Source organism: Idiotropiscis lumnitzeri, chromosome 1 (genome assembly GCF_059441095.1).
Source record: "Idiotropiscis lumnitzeri isolate Australia: NSW breed Sydney's pygmy pipehorse chromosome 1, RoL_Ilum_1.0, whole genome shotgun sequence".
In the NCBI taxonomy this organism is placed as follows: domain Eukaryota; kingdom Metazoa; phylum Chordata; class Actinopteri; order Syngnathiformes; family Syngnathidae; genus Idiotropiscis; species Idiotropiscis lumnitzeri.
The window spans coordinates 23,210,635-23,231,471 of record NC_142391.1 but is presented as its reverse complement, the minus strand read 5'-3'; the positions used below and the strand labels follow the sequence as shown (position 1 = coordinate 23,231,471).

The 20,837-nt window shown below is 41.1% G+C and overlaps 1 protein-coding gene across 1 annotated transcript in view; it reads left to right on the top strand.

Annotated features, from left to right (window-relative positions):
- fras1 (Fraser extracellular matrix complex subunit 1) overlaps nucleotides 1–20,837 on the top strand; it is a 122,298-nt gene that overhangs the window by 23,258 nt on the left and 78,203 nt on the right. The window contains exons 3-10 of the mRNA XM_088290094.1: nucleotides 9,920–10,027; nucleotides 10,210–10,302; nucleotides 10,380–10,539; nucleotides 12,166–12,299; nucleotides 12,406–12,489; nucleotides 12,574–12,675; nucleotides 16,524–16,715; nucleotides 19,829–19,918. Coding sequence (XP_088146220.1) covers nucleotides 9,920–10,027; nucleotides 10,210–10,302; nucleotides 10,380–10,539; nucleotides 12,166–12,299; nucleotides 12,406–12,489; nucleotides 12,574–12,675; nucleotides 16,524–16,715; nucleotides 19,829–19,918 — 963 coding nt within the window. The remainder of the gene's footprint in view (nucleotides 1–9,919; nucleotides 10,028–10,209; nucleotides 10,303–10,379; nucleotides 10,540–12,165; nucleotides 12,300–12,405; nucleotides 12,490–12,573; nucleotides 12,676–16,523; nucleotides 16,716–19,828; nucleotides 19,919–20,837) is intronic.

Sequence of the window (20,837 nt, the reverse complement as noted above, 5' to 3'; positions counted from 1 at the left end):
GCACTTGTCTGATTTACTGCAGGCTCACTCGCACCGGTGTTGTGTTACCAATGCATTGTCCACGCGCACACACGCACACACGCACGCACACACATGCACACACACGTTTTCCCTTTGACTTTGGCTTCGTCTCTTCCCTGTTACGCTGTTTCTTATTTTCATCTTTTCAGATAAACAGTAGTGAGGTTTTTTTTTTTTTTACATCAGGTAATGAATTCAGGTTGTGTTTCTCAGAATAATAATTTTAAAAAAAATGCCTGCCTTTGAGATAAAAAAAAAGTCTGACTTTGACTTGATTATACGGCTTTCCTCACGCTGCTTAACAAAATGAATACACCCAATACAAACATTTCAAAAGAAAAAGAAAATAAGTCCAATTACATCAACATATTTTTTTGCCAAATTAAACTAATAAATTAATTTAACTATTGTAATATAAAAAATATAAAATTGGTGACAAATGGGGAAAATTGCAAATAATAATGTGAAAATTGAGTTTAGGTGAAATAAAAAATATTTTAATTTATTATTAAAATTACTCAATAAAATGAAATTTAAAGCTGTTATTTTAAGCCAGTATATTTAAAAATGGGAAGAATGGAAGTGGTTTTTTTTCTTAAAAAAAAACAAAAAAAAACAATAGCCCTTAACTTCAGCCCATATAATAAGTTTAATATTGAAATGGGGAAAAGAAAACTAAATAAAAATTCCAATTGTTTAAAAAATGTAAATGAAATAAAATACTGTTGAGATCAAGTAAATTACTATCAAATTAAATTAATAAGTTCCTTAAAATAGCAAGCCGTTAACTCATTTTAACCATTGTATGACAAGAACGGTAAAATGGTACTTAAAACACCTTTTATAATCGGTATTTTAATTAAATGAATCCAGAATATATATATATATATATATATATATATATATATATATATATATATATATATAATTTTTTTTTAATGAACTATTAAATTAAATCAATAGATCTATTAAACAATCTATTAGACTGCTTTGTATCTCACTTGTTAGAGAAAATGTGAAAACATTTCAAATGAAGTGAGTTGAATTATGAATAGCAAAAATGTGTTTCAATTGTTTGTGACGGCATGTGACGCATGGCTCAGGCTTCATGAAGCTGGCGAAATAACAAGCGAGTGCACCCTGCAAAGTCAGAGAAAGTACAGCTAAAATTATTGGCCATGAGGCGCATCATGGTGAGGAGCTCGTGCCGCAAAACTAATAATCAAGTGTTGTCGACCACACACAAACACACATTTGGACACACAACACAATCCATAATCTTATTATCGACGCCTCTCTTGGGCTACAACGACCCATCCCTTCGTCTGTCGCAGTGCCGACGTCTTGTACAGGATGCGGTGCGTCTATTCAAGGCCGCTCGCACCTGCTTAGTGCGTCCGGGCTGTTTTGTTGTGTCTTCTTTTCATTTTCATTTTTCCACACACATACTGCGGCCCTTCTTCATGCAGGCGTGTTTTTTTCGTCTTCACTAACTTCAGTTTTTTTTTTTTTAATTTAAGACAATCTGGGTGCCATCCGGTGACCTGTAAGGCTTCCCGCTCTGTCGCCCTCTGTTGGTCATTGTTTCCAATGTCTCTTGGACGAGTTGCAACTTTCATTGTTTTTTCCCTAACATGCCAAAGTAAACCATCTTTTGATTTATTCGCCTTGAAAGTATAAAAAAAAATAAAAATTAAAAAAAGGCCGATGCCGATTATTGGCAAAATGCCAAATATCGGCCCGATAATCACTAGTGGCCATAAACGTGCAGCTCCACTACTAACCAAGAATTTGCATGAAGCACGCTTCTTCTCGACACATACAGTACAGTCGGCATGCATCTGTTCCGTCTAATTTAGGCCCATCCTGCCTTGGCGGAGGTCTCCTTTGAGTGCCACTCCGGTTAAATGTAGACCTCCCCTCAGGGCCAAATACCGGATGCATTTACATATTTTGGCCCGTCATCACAAACATGTCGAAACATCATCGCTCACTGTGTACAGTCGACCCTCAGGAAGGAAGGCTCGTGTTTCATGTGGCGTGCGTGTGCGCGCACTCGTCTGCACGCTGCGAATGTACCAATTTAATCCTCTTAGCACTCTCCTATGAAGACTTCCCGCCCCCACTTCATCTCCGCATACATACTTGGCGTTCGCTTCCGGCCGACGCTCACTGCTTCATTTTTTCTTTTTTTATGTAAATACGCCGTCCGCTCCTGAACGCCTCGCCCTCACCCGCCCAGAGCGTGTTGAACTTATGTAAGGTGTGGATCCTCTGGGAGACAAATTGAGTCTCGCACCGCTAACGACGATGTACACTACGTTCGCCTCACACGCAGAACGGTGACGCCTTAACGAGATCGGAAGAAAAGGAACGAGGATGCTAGGAAGTAGCGAAAGGACGGATTGAAGGCGGAAAGGTAGGAAGTTGTGAAGGAGGGCGAGAGGCAAAGCATAAAGGATGGATTAGGAAAGAAGTGCTGGATGTTAGGAAAGTGGGGATAAAAGAGTTAAGGAGGACAGGCAGGAAGTTGACTCATTTTCTCTGAGAAAATTTTGCGTGACGTCAACTTTCAGCATAAAAAGTATTTGCAGCTTTTTCTGTCATTTGGCAATCAGCATTAGTGGATCGGTTGGTTTGATTGGAATCAACAAAATGGCTTTTATATTTTTTTTTACTCAGGGTTCACCATTCACTCCATGAACCGTGTCATCTCTTCTCAACATCTTGACTCACACTTTTTACAAGTTACCAAGACACATCCTCTCTTCAAGTCCCTGCTGCTTAAATTGGTCCGACTGCCAACGTGCTGACATTTCTCACAGTCATAACCACCGAGATTCACCAGCAAATCTTGATCTTCAACTCAAAAGCTATGCTGGTGCCTAAGCAATGCACAGGCGCCACCTACAGGCTTGTGTTTGTCATTACAGTGGTTCACAAATCTAAATTTCACACTTAAACTCGATGAGATTCTCTTCAACACCTACCCGTTGACGAATATAATCGTCCATGGCAGCAAATGAGTTAAAAAAGGTTAACTCGCAAGAGGCTTGACATAGAAAGAAGCTAAGATTCATTAAGGAAGTTGGCAGACGCGAGGGAAAGAAAGGAATAACAAGTTACGCCACCCTCCACCACTTCCATCCTGCTGTTTTGCTTTTTCTTTTAGTAAAGTTCATGACACTATTTTTGTTCTGTTGCTGGTTTATTTGAAATGTAATTAACGGTCTACGACGAGATGGTGGCCCACCATTTAGTTTTTGATACGGCGTAAATTTCAGAGACGTAGTACGACAGCAGAAACTCTTCCAACTCATCCTGTCTTTGCGGAAGATTCGTCAATGTCAAATCCTCTTGAATCCTGCTTTTTATGCCTACACAAGGCCACAGATAAGACAAACAGCTTTTGCCTGACAAAACAGAGGGCTCGTACACTGTTACGGTTTTCCCACAATACTTTTTTTCCGTAACCATTGCTTTCTCTCAATACAGGTTTGTAATATATGTTTTAATGTGTTTGTATTATTTCAGAAACATGTTTAATGATTAAAAAAAAACAGTGCCATAAAGGCTATAAAAACATGCCTCGGGAGTAATTAAATAGTGAATTTCTATAATGTGGTTTTCACTCATTGCAGAGGTGGTCTGGAGTGTAAACCCTGCCCACTACAGGGAGGGTGGAGGGATTGGGGGAGTGTTACTGTACGTTCTGAAAGAAATTCTACATTTGTGATGTTGAAAGGAGGGAAGTCAATTATGGTAAGGGATAAATGTAGGAAGGATGGCATCGTTGTAAGTCATGAAAAAACGTTCCCGGGCAGCCTCGCATGACCCAGCAGCAGCAGGGCCGTGCATTATTAAAGAGCAGGGGGGACTCAAGGGCCCCCTTGAATGCATCGTGTGCTGGCAGAGTAGACAACAACAGAAAAAAAAAAATACGTCGCTTGAAAGGCTCCCCGTGCGTATGAATTATGAAGCCTTTGTTTTGTTAGCCCTAAAAGCTAAACGCTAGCAGCTGTTTGCCAGATTAATCGCCCTACGGGTGCAAGTGGCACGTTTTCGGGGAGTTGAGCACCGAAGTAGTCCAAACACGACATCATCTTATTAAAATGGCTCCAAATGTGTTTGGACACTTGGTAAACGGCATCTTGACTCGTCAACTCCTCAACAAGTGCCAAGAAGTGAATGGTAATAGCACATGTGGAGTAGAAGGGATGTGATATCAACATTTACTTATTTATTTTTGCTGGAAACGAAGTTGTATTATGATGAGAAAGTTGCATTTCATTGTATCATTTAATTAAAAAAAAAAAAACAATATTTATTGGGGGAAAATGGGGCGGATTTTTTACCCCCTTGAAAAACATCTTACATTTTATATAAAAAAAATAATTGTAGTTTTAATTGAATAAAAGGTTGAGGGGAAGAAACATAGTTTTATCAGAATGGATGAAGTAAACACAAAATGTGTTTTTTATTTTAATAATAATAAAGAAAAAAAATCTTAAAAACAGTATTAAGTATATAATAAGTATATAATAAAGTATTTTTTAAAAAATGGGGCGATTAGTTGTCATTTTATAAGATTTTTTTTGTTGGGAATCACAACTTTATATTTTTTTTTCTTGAGAGATAAAATGTTTTTTTTTAAGAAAAAGTCAAACTATTAGTATTAGAATATAATGCGAAAAACTTTCAATTTAAAAACATAAAAAATATTTTTATAAAAATGATGCCTGCATCTGACAAGAATTAAGGTTTTTTTCCCTCCCAAATAAAACGTGTTTGATGAATTTTGATAATCTCTTGAACTGGACGTTTGTTTCCTCTTGATATTCCACCTTTAATCTTGAATAATTGTTAATTGTGAACTTCTCTAATAAATCTGACTTTATTGTTGGGGGGAGTGATATTTTCTTAGTGGCACAACTTTTGTCTGTCTCTAATTGTGTTTGATTTCCTTGTTATTAATTTGGCTGTGTTCCGGGGATGATCCCAGTTAGTTGTCCCTCCCTAATAAGATGAGTTGGTGGAGCCGCCATCCGTCCCTTTTGAGCGGGCAGGCTTGTCTCGTGCGTCTATTTGTGTCCTGGTAAATGGGTTAGTGTGGACCAGAATAATCTGAAAGGCTCCCAGTGAAGAGCGCCGGTATAAATACACTTGATAGGACCACGCAAGCAGATGTTTCTCTACGATAGCATCTGAATTAATCATCCAGCTCCTCGTCTATTTATAAGATGGGAACTTTTTTTTTTTAGATTCTCCTTCAAGGGTGACCTCCAGCGACTGTTAGATTAGTTTAGCATCTTGATGTTGAAGCTTTGTACCAGCCAAACTGCCTAGACAGGTTGCCAGGGACATGAAATACACAAGGCGAAAGCGAAGTTAGCCTGAAGGAAATTGAAGCTTCGTTGATTTTTGATCTGGCAAAAAGCAGATGGTGGGATATGTACAGGCCCGACTAACTTCCTGGCGACACAGGCTGCCAGGCAAATTGGAAAAGATGAAATAGAAGGAGAGTTAATGTTGTCTTAGGGTGATGGATGCATGGTGTACTGTACCATTTGGCATTCAGACCTATCTAGACAGGCTGAGTTTAGAAAAGAAAGGAGGGGAGCGAAGTTGGACAAAAGGCAATGAAAGCACGATGAATGTTATTACTTTGCAACCAGCAAATGGTGGGATTCAGCTGGGCCCACAGTCATTTTCTACCTAGATGGGTTGCCCAAAACCCAGACCAGAAAGCAAAGAGTAAGAAAACAAACTTCCTTTTTAGACAACAGACACATGCTGGTTTTACTGCTCGCCAACAGCATGCATAATCCATTCAGAACTAACTCCCAAGACAGGCTGCCAAGGAAGACCAGTACAGAAAGTACATAGGAAGTGAGCAAGGTTCGTCTTGAGCCAATGGGAGGATGTCGGATTTTACTACTTGGCAACCAGCTTGCAGTAGGATTCATTCAGACCCAACTAGCTTCCTGCTTTGACGGGTTGCCAAGCAAATCATAAAAAAATTGGAAGAGAACCAAGTTAGCGTGGAAGCAATTAAGACAGATTTTTACTACTTTGCAAGCAGCAGCTGGTGGGGTTCAATCACAGCCAACTCATTTCATGCCTAAATGGGCTGTCAAGCAATTTTTTACCGCTGTACTCTTTCGAGACATTATTCTGGACCTTCATTCTGCCAACATTGATCCACTAGTTTAAGCGATACTGACAGACCAAGCGTTTCCTCAGGGAGAAACTGGAGTGATTCTGCTGCCCATCCATTCCCCTGATTTAATTTGCTTCCGTAATAACTTTAGGTACCGTCAGCACCGTGCGCAATTTTGGACCGATTCGATTTTTGCTAGCTAGCCTGACAGGTTATCTTATTTTCTCGATTCGTCCGCCTTTAGTGCGAGGGCTGAGCTTGTGTTGGTGTCTTTTAGTCTTTTTGCAACTGAATCGACTGCAGTGCTCAACAATTTTATGTTTATCACCGCCAGGCGGCTGACAATTAGCATGCGTCACGTGACAACTACCTTTGCACTGCGCTAAGATCATAATTGAATTTGATGTGGCTCAAAGTTTTTCCAGTAATTGTAAACGACTGCATGTTTTTATTTGTAAGGCAGCTCAATGTTTTCGCTTAAACGTGCCTCCAAGTTAGTCCGCAGACTTTGTCTGGAAAAATGATCATTTAGTGAAGTAGCATGTGGCTCATTGACCATCTTCATTTTCATCGGTACAGTAATTCCAAACAATGATATGTTTACGATGAGGAAACTCCGTGTTTGAATAGAGGTGCATTGATTCATCAACAACTACTTGATTTTGATAATCAAGTAGTTAATCGACAACTATTTTGTGAATCAACTTCAAATTGTCCAAATCAGTGGCACTTCAATCTCTCAACAGTAAATAATTGTCCTCCCCTCTCTGTGAAAACAGACTGATTATCTTTGCGTTGATTCCAATTAAGGCATTTGCAATAATTTTCTTTTCCTTTGGAAAATTATCAACATTTTATAAGATTCTCTGACATGTTGAACCCAACCCGAAACTGAATCATAGTCAAATTATCTTTGTGCATTTTCTGCACTGCCAAATTGCTGCGTTTAAATACTTTTTAAAATCTGAGTCCTCAATTAATCAAAAAATAACCAATATTTTTCGATTATTAAAATAATAGACGCAGCAATATTTTGCACTCACTATTTTTCGATAACTAAAATAATAGTTGCGGCCTTGTCAAGCTGTCGTCCTCGTTGAAATCGTATCGGTGCGATGGCGAGTTGTCCAAGCCGCTGATCTTCTAAATCAAGCGGGAGACAGAAATGCTCCTCCGAGAGGGCAATGAAATGAACCCGGACGACGTTTAATCAACGCAGCCCGGCGATGGGTCCCAGGAGAGGACAATCTAATTGGGCGTGAGCTACGAATGGCCTTTAACACGAGCGCTCTACGGCTCTCTCGGTAATAGTGGCTTGTTGTTCCGTGTTCGCGGTCAACTTGGGGGTCAATGCCATTTTGCAGCAGGGAAAGGAATTGGAACGCTGTCCTCTGGAGACTTTGTCCGGAACGGATTGACTTTCTCAGGCGGTCACCTGCCGTTAGCAGCAACGCTAATTTGACACAAGACCACTGAGGCATGGCAGGAAAGCAATTCGTGAGCAGACAGCTTATTATTACCCGGGACCCCGTTATGCAATTAAACCACTTCCGTGCCTTTGATGACATAATCATCCAGGGTTCGTTTTCTACATGATGAAAATGAAAACATTCTAAAAACCATTGACCATAAAAATGAACTTAAGACCTGGTAAGGGATACTTTTTAACCAGGTGCGTTTAAAAGTTTGATTTGACCTTGTAACCCTAACCCTCTAAACCAAGCCTGAGTCGAAGCCCTACACACAAACTCTAACCCTGTTCCAGCCCTAAAGCCTTACCGTACCCCGAGTCCTAAACACGACTGTTGCCCAAGTGCCCGTGCCAACTCTACCTCTAAAGGGAAAGTCAACCCCAAAATTTTCTCCACAAAAATATGTTCTATGCACTCTAGACATGTCTGATTAATCTTGCATTTGTGGAATATGAACGAGGTTTGTTTTTGTCCACCTCAGTCGGCGGCCATTTTGACACTTCTGAAAATAACATCATAGTTGCTCAGGGCTGAGGGAACAATCAATCACAGCATTCCTGAAGCTGAGCCATGATTGGTTGTTACCTGAGCCCTCATTTGCAGTCGACAGAAGTGACAAAATGGCCGCCGACTGAGATGGCTAAAAACGGGTGGATTTAATTCATTTTCCACAAACAGTGTTAATCAGAATGTCATGTTTTGACTTGTGAAGATGCAGAGAACGTTTTATTGCAAATCATTTTTTGAGTACACGTCCCGTTTAACTCTTGGCCCTAACTGGAGCCCTCCTTTATTAACTTTAGCTCAAAACGCTAACCTGAGCCAAGCACTTACCCTAATCCTCACTCCAAATACATTATATCGTGAAGAGTTTGATGTGATAAATTATCACGTTAAAAACATAATTTGCTCGTTTTAAGGTGATAATTTTCACAAATATGGCAAATTTGTTTCAACGTGACAAGTGTCGGGTTTCAACGTGATGCGTGTGGATGTTTTAACACAATTTTATCATTTTAACGTAATGCGTTACACATTTTACGCGATCATTTTCAAATATCAACTGTTTCACAATATTTAAGGTTTGAAAAGAAAATCTACATTCCTAAATTGAAGGAATTGACGAATGTGACAGCAAAACTTAAAACGCGCCTCTTATCACGTGATGTTGAACTTTTCTTTTTCTGGTGTTGGAAATATACAATGTTTGACCGAGCGCCAATAAAACTCGCGAAACGGCAGCTGTGAGTGAGCGGTTCCGATTGCAGCACGTTCTCGACGGTTTCTGATTTCCCCCCCAAGGTACGATTAATCATGGAAATGAGCCGGCAGAGGGGAAGCTAATGTGATATGTTCTATTTATGTACACGCCAACATGGGTTTAATTGCGTGTTTGAGGGCGAACATCTGTGGACACGCGTGTTATGTGTCAGTATAAAACGCTCATGAAAATCCAGATGGGGCCGATTCGGCCTTGGCGGAGGTCTCCTGACGCTCCGTTGACGACCAGGTTGGTCTTCTATCATGTCGATTTGAGATGCGCGTTCGCCCAAGACGGCGTTCACCACAAAAGTCCACGGGGCAGAATTATGGCTGTCATGAGGCCGTTATTGATCGGGAGGAAAAATCATATTTTAGGATTGGAAAGTGATTCATGTATTTGGGCTTAGTCACGTGGTAGAATATTGATTCCCCACATTCGGGCCTCCAGCTGCCCGTTGACGCGACGCAAGCTCAGCGGCGATGAGATATCGATAAAGTTATAATTTCGGAGTATATTTAAAGTTTAAATATCAGCTGGCGGTGGCCTTCAAATCTTTTTGTCAGGTCCTGGACTATTCAGTGTGGCTCATGTTTTATGAAGTTTAATTTTGCTGCATCAGACTTATGATACACCCTGGCCACTTTATTAGGTACCTTAGAACACAAGGCAAGCACAATGCTTTAGTTAATCTATCCTTTCATTTTTTTTCCCTGAATCATTAATCGAACGTTATTGCGCAAATACATTTGTGAAGCTTCATTTGTGCCTTTTAAATTGGTTCGTCATCATTTCATTGATTGAATCACTCACGGTTTTAATACTTTTGAGAAGTAGTGGTAAGATTAGAAAAATATATTGATCAATTGAAAAAAAAAAGGTTTTCAGAATGTTCTGAACTCACGTTGAATGTATCGACCCGTTTTCATCGTACGTAAGCGTTAGAAATCGTGAATCAAAGTGTTATTTTCACAATCGTTCTCCTTTCATTTTCTTTTCCAACAGGACAAGTCGTCATGGCGACCGCAGTCGTGTCAGGAGTGTACGTGTTACGACAACGTGGTCATCTGTGCGCCCGTCCAATGCGCCAACCCACAGTGCGACTTCCAGAGGGTAACATGACCATTTTCGGACAACTTCACACGCCATAATAGAACTAAATTGTACTTAAAGCGAAAATAATGAACAAATGACGCTTTCTAAGTGTTTTAGAAGTGTTGTTTTTTGGGAGGATGGGGGGGGGCTGAAAATTCTAGCCAAAATAACATCCAATGCTGTTTGTGTGTTGTCCGAAGGGCGAGCGCTTGAGAATTGCCGCCGATCAGTGCTGCCCGAAGTGCGTCTCCTCCATCAAGGGATCCTGCAACTACGAGGGCGTCACTTACGCCGTAAGTCGCGTCAACACTTGCTGAGTTGATGAGCACATTCTTACGTCTTCCCGCGTGCTTTTATCGGCTTCTCTCAGCATGACAGTCAGTGGAGTCCTTCGTCATGTACGTTATGCGAGTGCTCCGCCGGCGTGTCATCTTGCGGCCCCTACCAATGCCCCGCCCTCAGTTGCCCCGACAACCAAAAGCCTTTCATCCCGGCCGGGGAATGCTGCCCGAAGTGTGCTCGCGTTGGAGGTAAGTGCAGCCGGTTAGCAAGCAAAAACTGCTAAATTGGCAAGTCGGAAATTGCAGGATGACGTGATGAAAAGATTTTTTCTCATTTGCCTTATTTGAAGGTTGCAATCATCGCGCAAAATGCCCATTGGCTCAAAGTAGCAGGAGTGAAAAAAATGTCTAAGCGTTGTTGTTATACAACCATGCTAGGCAAGTTTGGGGGCTGATTAACTCATTCAATCCATTAGACGTATATTTACGTTTTCAAAATTGTAGTCCCTGCCTCCCAAAGACGTATTTATACGTCATAGTCATAGCCTTTTTTTTTTGGCGTCATAGCTCCATGTTTTTATCTTTAGAACACAATATTCTGCAGGCCTTACAAAATCAGTCAAAAAACGGAAAAGAAAACGATGTGATTGAGGTGTTTCCTCTTGTGAAAACGGCTGGGAATAAATTAGTTAACATTCACTGCCATTGACGGATATAGACGTTCATTTTACCTGGGCTGGTCATGAAGGAGTTAAAAAAAATAGATCTCTTGTCGTAGATTTGTTTGATTTCTTTTTTGTTCACCTTTACAGGACGACTAGAAACTGGCCAAATGCCCCTAAAAAGTGCGTTCCGAACTTAAACGGAAGACTTCCTACGTCTTTTAAATGCGTGAACTCCTTTTTAAAACAATCATTCACCTCCTGGAATCCTTTGGGTTATGATGATGATGTCATCATACCTTTGTCTATTTTCTTAGACAGTAAAAATGACCAAAGCGCTTTCGTTGAGTCTCAGTCTTGGGAGTGCTTTTACGACGTTACTAATATTCCTTTCGTCCGCCCGAGTGCTTGTGAGGCGTTTGAAATCACACCCCAGACGACGCACGTTTGCATCCCTTCATTTCCTCGCACCACTTTAGTGTTTCTTAGTCAATGTCAAGCTATTATATGCTAATGCCGAAAGCAGGCGGGAGGCTGCTTTGTACAAATTTCACACGCTCACAGGAGTGCGGGAAATTGCACTCAAAATCGCTTTGAGGATTTCAACAACACATTCACCTGAACAACAAGAGCAACGTCTGATATTTAACTTTTGTTCATCATTTGCATGTGAATCATCTTTGCTTATCTGTGTTGGGATGAATCATCCACATTTCAGCTCTTTGGCCATTCGATTATTTTCTCTTTAAAGATTGTTTGAGGACATATAATGACTCGTGATTACTCACAAGTAAACAATTTCGTGCTCAGTGAGCGCTTCAAACTAAAATGATAGACTTCCTGCGTCTTTTTGGGAATTGCTTCGTGACGCTTTTTTTTTTTGTGAGGCGACTCATGATCGACAAACATAGTGAATCTCGTGTTGTTCGGTGAAACTGGCTTCATTGACAAATGGCTGCTTTGAACCACAATGGCAAAATTCCTTTTTCCCCCACGGCCATTTTTGTGAGTCTAGTCGTGGTAGACTTGCCGACCAAATTCCATGTTGCTAAGTGAAACTGGCTTCAGATGCTGAAATTTCAAATTCGAAGGATCATCAATGTGGCCGAAGCGACCCAATAATTGCTTTTTTGCAGCAAAATGACAGATTTTTTTCGAGCCTGGCTTGACATAACCACCAAATGTTTTTCATGACCCTCTTTGTGTGTGTCAGAGTCTTGCTCCTGGGAGGGTTCAGAGTTCAGAGATGGCGAGGAGTGGCGTCCCAGCAAGTGTTCCAGATGCGTTTGCCACAGCGGGGACGTCCGATGCTCGGTGGCCGAGTGTCCGCAAGTGGCCTGCAAACCTGTGAGTATCCGACGCGACCTCCCGTAACCACTTCCACACTTTCCTGTTCATCAGTCGATTAGAATACAAAAAGTTTACAGGAAAACAAAAGTATGTTCTTCCTCAGAATGAAAACTTGGTGATCCGGCCTGGTCGGTGCTGTCCTCAGTGCGTCTCCAACCCGTGCTTGTCTGCTGGGAAGCAGTACCAGGTGAAGTCACTTCATTAAGTACACCTCAGGACGTGCGATAGGAAAATCCAACGCGTGATTGTGTTTGTGACTTTGTGTCAATAGCATGGCGAGCAGTGGCAAAAGGACGCCTGCACCACGTGTGTGTGCGAACGTGGTCAGTCCAAATGTCACGCACACACCTGCCGCCCGGTCATCTGCGATAAGGTGAGTGTGGACACATTGTTTGCGCAAACAAATAAACGCACACACCGATACACACGCACCCACGTATGTGAATCGAATTAGGATGTCGAAGCAGTCACACACACACACACACTGTGACACTGGCGGCAAAACGTGATTGATTACCAACGTGTCCTCGACACTTACCAGTTTGTACGAGACAATTACTGGTAAGTTCGAGACAAAACATTTACCGGTATGCACTTGACATTTAATTACTGGTATGCACTGGGCCGTTTTCGGGATGTACTCGACCAAACACGGGGCCAGGGGGCCATTTTGGGGCCACCTGCATCTGGATATCAGTTCATTGTTAGAGTGGCCCTCACATTTTATGGAATGTCATTTCCCTGGGTGTTATTTAATTTTTTGTAAATCACATTTGGTCTAGCATAGCTCACACTCATGACAGCTTTCGGTGAAATGTAATTCAGAAGTGACATCAAGTGGAAGCAAAAGATATCCTGTCACTCAGTTGCAGTCATATCTTTTTCAAAAATTGCGGTGAAGTGAAAGGTTGGCAATGAGAAAAGCTAATGTCATTTTTTTTTTTTGTCTTCAATGCGCAGAGTAAGTTGCACGAAATCAAACATCATTCCTCAACTAGACATCCACAGAACCAGGGAGATGAGAAAGAAGAACTGTTTTTTTTTGGAACTTTTATTCATAAAACAGATTGTATAAGTTGTACTTTATTAAAAATATTTGATCCTTTTTTGTGGAATGTTTGATGTGGCCCAGCCACATGCAGACTCTGTCTCAAGCGGCCCACAAATAAATTGAGTTTGGGGACCGCTCTACGAGACAGAGATCTGTTAGTCAAGGCATGCTAGATGACCGCTAAATTAACAAAGTACACTCGATTCTGACTCAATTTGTGGATGATAATCCGGAACATGCTAGAACATTTACAGCTAAGCGCTGGACAGTGACCAGACATGCTAGACTAAATGCTTACCAGATTGACTTAATTTCAAAACAGTCATCTACTAGGTTATGCTTTACTAGACAGTTGCAGGAATCTGCTAAAAAAAAAAAAAAAGCAACTGGAGTGTGCTAGACAGTTACTAGACATTGACCAGAATGTGCTGGACAACTATCGGAATGTGCTAGACCAGGCGTGGGTAAACTACGGCCCGGGGGCCATATGCGGACCGTTAAACGTTTTAATCCGGCCCGCCAAATTTGAAAATATTTAAATGAATAAACCTTGTTAATGTTTTATTTTCTAAATACTGTTGTGTGTCAAATACATATTTTTGTTGTAATGCTTTTGTTCACTTTCATTTAAAATTAAATATATTTTTTTTCTCCAATGAGGAAAGGTTACCAAAACACTCCATCCGTCTGCTCCTGGTCCGGCCCCTTTGTCAAATTTTAGAACCCATTGTGGCCCGCCAATAAAAAAAGTTTGCCCACCCCGGTGCTAGACTGTGATAATTAGGTGCTAAACAATTATCGTCGCATGCTTCATAGTTACCTGAATGTGCTAAACATGCGAACTAATTTGTCTGATTTTGACTCAATTGGGAAATTATGAACCAGAATGCTTTAGACAGCTATCGCGAAGTGCTAGACAAATACCAGATCATGGCAGAAACACATCAATACTTCAAATGGGCTCCTGGAATGTGCTAGTTTGGTAATTGCCTGATTAGTTATCACCTACCAAACAACCTAAATTGTAATTGCTTTGGACAAATTTGGCAACAATAAACCGAAATGTGCCAGACAGCTACAAATCCCATAGACACTCATGCATGCATATGGACACATACTGTACATGCCCATGGAGACATTCAGATATCGGGATACGCATTGACATTCAGCAGTGAGTCGTTCCCTCGTCCATTTGGATGCACACACACACTCTGCAAATAGATTGCGGTGCAAGACCTTGTGGAATTGTTTCTGTCTAACACGCACGCACACGCAACAGTTGACATTTAATTCGCAGTTGTAAGCAATTTTGTCTGTATCGGTATCTCGTTAGGAAGTCGTAGAAACGCACGCGCTGACGAGCACGCAATCAAATGTAATAAAAAGACGCAATTACACCGGAGAGGCGGTTTTACATATTGTCACATAACGACTGACACAGTAATATCCAGGGCGGATTTTATTCATTCATTATTCCTAATTTTATTCATTGGATTATTTATCAAACTGCCGTGTCCAGACAACTCGGGTTTGGAAATAATTCATTGGGGGTTTAGTTATTTTTATTGTTAGTCAGTTTTCATTCAGTTGGTTCGATACGTGTGTTGTATTGTGAGCTGTTTCGAACATTTGATGTGATTGTGGTGTAGCTGTATGAGGTCAAAAAAAAATATTAGCGTAACACCCATAACATATATTGTTTAGTTGGACACGGCCAGACAACTGTCTGTCACTTGATGTATCTTTAAAGAAGAAGCTGATTGTCCTTAAAGAGGGCCATCTCACTTTGAGGAAACCAACAAAGTCGAAGCTGTGGGGTTAGAAGTCAGCTCGGGACTTTAATCATGTCCTCTTACACGTGGAACACATGCGTGAAAATATCCTCCGGGATGATTGAGATCAGAGGCGGGGTGTGCCGCTAACAAGCTCACTCGCTGGCCAGCCGCCTGCCGCCTGATGCCTGCCGCCTGGCTGGCGTTAATCAAAATTCACAACGTGGTCGCATGCTGCGCATCGACTTCAATCTGACTTTGTTCTTTCCGCCACTGCGACAGGCGCAATTGTCGTCCATCAAAGTGCGTGACAACTTTGCGAGGAAATGTTCTAATAATGTCACGCTAGCTTCAATAGCTTGCCGTTGCTGTACTTCACTTAATGCATGTCAAGAAAAAAAATAAAAGCACGAGGTGAATCACCGAAATTCAGTCATTGCAATCATTGACTAAATGTTTGATTGATGTAAAAATCCCAATATATGCTAACAGGAGTGAATTGCATCCAATTTAGAGTGAATCGTATTCAGCGCTGAAAGAAGCATGTTGTAATTGGAATAAATCCTATTGTATCATAATTTTAGTGAGTCACATTATTGAATCTGAAGTGAATCAAATTGCATCAAAACTTTAGCAAATTTTACCATCATTTGAATTACAGTATTTTCCAGCAGTCTCAACAAACGGGTCTGTCACAGCCATAAGTAGATTTGGGTTAATTATTTATTTAATTATTTGTGCTCCATTTGAACAATTTTAAGTAAACAGTTATGCATTGTTTGCATTATATTTGATGTTTCTGTTTCATTGTTTTTAAATTTAAGAATATTTAAGTATCAAGGCTCCATAAAGTTGTCCTACTTTTGGGCTGCCGTAAAGCGCAACGAATGGTGGGAAAGTGTGGTGTTGACGTAAAGTTAATTAGGAAGACGAGTAGGTCATGCAGCAAAAACTTTTCTGACCGTGCGATCGACCATGTTGTATTGGAATCATTTGTTTTCAAGATGATTCAAGTGGAAATAAAGTGAAGCCTTTTTTTTTGTTCAACTACAACGGCGCCGTTCTTTTGTTTTTGTCGTTATTGGACTGAGAGGCTCGTTGAAGAAAGGCACGAGTCAGGATTACTGACGTAGTGACTAAAAGGACCGTAAGTTGACGCTACAAGATAGGAAATAAACTGATTTTGCGCCTTAGAGTCTGAAAAAGATGCTACATTGTTTTTGTGGCATATTTTAATCATCATGTGGGGAATTCCACCATATCACAATAGCAAATGTAATAGGGCTGAGGAAGTGGCAGCGCACGTTGCGCAGGTGCCCGAAAGGGAGCTAACGGCGCGCGAGGGCCATTTTGAGGGGGATGCGTTTGTCACTCAAACGGAAATTTTGCTTTTTGCAGGGTCAGACCAAAGTGAGGCGCGTCGGCCAGTGCTGCGAGGAGTGCGCAGCCGCCCGGGGAAGCTGCCTGTACCAGGGTGTTGTGCGTTACCATGGCGACATGTGGAACGCTAGCGGCTGCGAATTCTGCACGTGCAGCCGCGGTCAAGTCCTCTGCCACAAGGCCGAGTGCGAACGCCTCCGCTGCCCGCAGGTAACCTTTTTGGGGGGAATTTTTCTTCTTAATAGGTTGCTGACGAGCGGCGAAAGCCACCTTCAGAATAACAGCCTGCTACTAGGCTGACCTGGACGCCAATGCTTCGGCTTAGAAATAATGATCTCTTGCAACGCAGTCCACATTTGAATCTTGAGATGCATTAAAAAAATGACTTTTTTTTAATTACTCCAACTAATCCAATTGGCATCGTAACACTAGACCAGTCTTGAAGGACACTGGATCATCCAAATCTGACACTTCGAAATAAAAGTTCCTTGAAATCTGCATTGATGCGTGTTTGAATGGTTGGTTACTTATTTGTTTAACGTCAACCGACTCTGTGATTCAATGTTTAGGATTGTTAGTCCCTGGCAGAGGTCTGCGTATTTGCTTTTCATGGTAAATATGACCCTCGCTTCACAAATGAAAGTTAACTTCCAGTACTGCAGGTCACGTTGTGTCAATGGAATGTTCCTCGTATTAAAAATGTGGGCCCAGTGAGATTAAATATGTTGAATAGTTGTTGGGCTGCCAGCGAGAGATAATGTGCACCTTCGTGACACTTCTATAAAATATTAACTGAAAGAGGTCAAGTCGTAGTTTTTGCTTTTAAAACGCAATTTTTCACGATATTCCAGCGAAATATATGGCAGGTACATCGGGCATTGATGCTGCGTCAGAGCGCACCACGTGTCACTTATGCCTTCAACTCACACAACTGAGAAGTCCCCACAAAGACCAAGGACCTTCTCAGGGAACTTCACTTTGCTAAAAAGTCAACTTACGTATTTCTTTATGTCCTCGGAGAGAGAACACACTTGTTCATGCTTTTCATTACCTTTTTTTTTTTTGCTCTGCTCAAACATCTTCAAAGTCAAGACCCATTTTTTATGCACTTCAATGTAAACTGAAAATTAAACTGAAAATGTGAAGGCTGTTGAATGTATGAATCAAATGAGCACATAATGTGTTGGTTAGTTTCTTAGTTGCTTAGAAAGTTACTGTTAACTACAGTTTACAGTCAAGGGGCACTCTAGATCTAGTTAGTTACAGTTGCTTGTGTCATTTACAAGTGGCGTACATCCCCAATGTGGTCGGTAAGATTAGTACTTAGTTACAGTCCGCTGGCAGTGGGGCAGTTAGCGACCAGATCCAGTTGGTTAGTTAGACAGTCATTCAGGTTGGGGTAGTCAATTGTGTCGTTTGTTAGTTGTTCGTGTCGAGGACGTTCCATTAAGAGTCTATGTCCTTTAAATCCAAAATCTTGAGATGCTGATAGACTCAGACGTGACTTTTAGCAATCATATCTAATATAACAGTCTTTGACCAGCTGAAAAACATCCAGACTGAAGGGATGCATCCTCCAAGGAGACCATATGAAACTTATCCATGATTTTATCTCCAGTAGACTTGATTATTGTAACGGTCTTGTTATTGAACTCGCTCAAAAGAACATCAAACTGCTGCACCTCGGGTTCTGACCACAAGAGAGACCAAAAGAGATCAGGACATATTACTCCTTTCCTAAAGGTTTTACACTGGCTCCCAATTAGCTGTCGAATAGAGTTTCAAATTCTACTACTGCACTATAAAACACTGAATGGTCTGGGCCCTGAATGGCTCTGAGGTCTGCAGACTCGGGTCAGTTAGTGTAGTCGAGAGATCAAAGTAAACATGGTGAAGCTGCATTTAGCCGTGATGCTGCACACAAATGGAAGAAGCTGCCAACAGAAGTGAAGTCGGTCGGCCCCGAATATAAATGCTTTTAATGTCAGGCTAAAAACTTTGCTTTTTTTCTCAAACCTTTGATGAATGCCGTGAATCAATTGAATGTGTCAAGGCGTCATATTTACATGAAATTTATTGATCTATGATCTTAGACTTAGCCGTGATATGTGGCCCTGTAACGTGGCAATGCCTGCAGTGGGAGGACGGACGGGGAATCATTTGCACTTAAACGCTTGGCCGCCTCCACTTCGGCTAATTAACTCGGCCAAAGTGACGTAAATGAGGAGACCGGATGAAACCCGTGCGTGTGTGCGTGTGTGTGCGTGTGTGTGTGTGTGTGTGTGAGCATGCTGGGTGGGCAGCACAGGAGGAAATCAGCCACACTTTCATCCGAAAAGCCCATTAGGTAGCACAGAATCATTTTCTGCACAAGTGCGCTGTGCTTTTAATGTTTTGGTTGTGTGTCTTTTTATCGGTCGAATCAGCAACAGTCGCAAATGAAGACGACATTTAGCGTCATTAAAGAGGCCTGGCAAGGAAAAATAAACAAGTGGGTTGAGACAATTGGCGAAGGAGTTAATTTTAGCTGGCAAAAGCGAATAAGTTTGAAGTCGAAGCTTCTTCCGATGTCAATTTTATTTGCGTCGTCCTAATCACAGAAAAGTCTGGAAGGGCTTCACAAACGAATAGCAACTTTTTTTTCATTTTAAGCTGACTTTTTTTGTACACCTGCAAACTATAAATTAACAACAATCTATAAACTCAGATTTTTCGGGTTAGCACAAAGATGTAATTATTTTTCTTTTTAAAGTCTTTCCTGTCCTCAAGCGTGATGACTTTGGGGATTTAGAAACACGGATTTAAAAAAAAAAAAAAATCAATTTCATCCCTTGGCAAAATGAAATCTGGGAAAACAAAACAGACTGTAGAAAGGAGGAACGCTTTACAAAACTTAATTTTTACACTTTTCTGTCACTCGCTCGTCTCGCAGTCTGTTGCGTTATTTACTCAAATGTGAAAATTGTTTCATAGCTTACGTCCAGTTCAGAAAAAAAGTCCAGAGTCATTTTCCTTTTCTCTTAGGAATCATTGATGGCTTTAGGAAAATCATTAATAATATGATTGTGTTTGCACCTTTGCGATGAAAACTTTTCCATTTATCTGCATACTTGGGACGTAGCTTGAACCACTTTCACTTTTCTACCGAAAAAATGTTCCTCTTAATTCATGTCATTAATTTCAGCTGTGAAACGTCATTAGCATTGCACCGACTTGATCTTAGGACGCCGCCCGTATTGAAGGTCAAGTTTACGCGTTCATGGCTTGCTAATTTTCCTGAACTTTTCTTTTTGTGTCTTTTTTTATGTTTTTTTTTTTTTTAGGGATCGGAGCTGGTTCACTCTCCAGCAATGTGCTGTCCACAGTGTTCCTCGCAGAAAACGTCCTGTTTGCACCAAGGTCAATCCTACAAGGTAAAAGAAAAATTAAGTACCGTACCGCATAACCGTCACGTTATGTAAGCACGTGCAAGATACTGCCTTATAATGTCTAGGACAGGGGTGGGCAAAATTTTTGATTGGCGGGCCACAATGGGTTCTAAAATTTGACAGAGGGGGCGGACCAGGAGCAGATGGATGGAATGTTTTGGTAACCTCTCCTCATTGGAGAAAAAAAAAATAATTTTAAATGAATGTGAACAAAAGCATTACAACAAAATATATGTCTTTGAAAAACCACAGTATTTAGAAAATAAAACATTAACAAGGTTTATTCATTTAATTTTTTGCAAGTTCGGTGGGCCAAATTAAAACGTTTAACGGGCCGCATGTGGCCCCCGGGCCGTAGTTTACCCACACCTGGTCTAGGATTTTCCGGTAAGTTTCACACTTCCGGCAACTGTTTATCGCAGTCTCCAAATTCCAGTTTGTGTTCTAAGGTTCAACTTGTAGCTTTTTTTCTTCCAAAATGGTATAGATTTTCACGCCCCTCATTACTACAAAGTAAGATGTGTAAAAAGCCAGAGTGCAAAGCTGTGCATTTTTTTTTTCCACGCCTTTAGCATAGCTCGTCGAACTTTGCAAAAAAGGTCAGCCAAGGCCCTAAGCAAAGGGAGCTGTTATCTTTTTTCCAGTCGCTTCTTCTTCCAACGTCTCCCTGGAGAAATCCATCCTGCTGGTATAAACAAATATGGTAGTGCATCCTCCGGCTCACTTCAGTGCTCCCGCGTCCATCTGCAGGCCTGACAAGAAACTTTGGATTTTTTTTTTTCTAAATTCGCCTCTGTGAGTTTTTCACTTTGGTTTGTCAAGTTAGAACCTCCAAAAAATTAGGGTGATCTGTCCTCAGGAGATCTCCTCAACGTTCCCTACTGAGGCTTCAAATGTCTTGCTA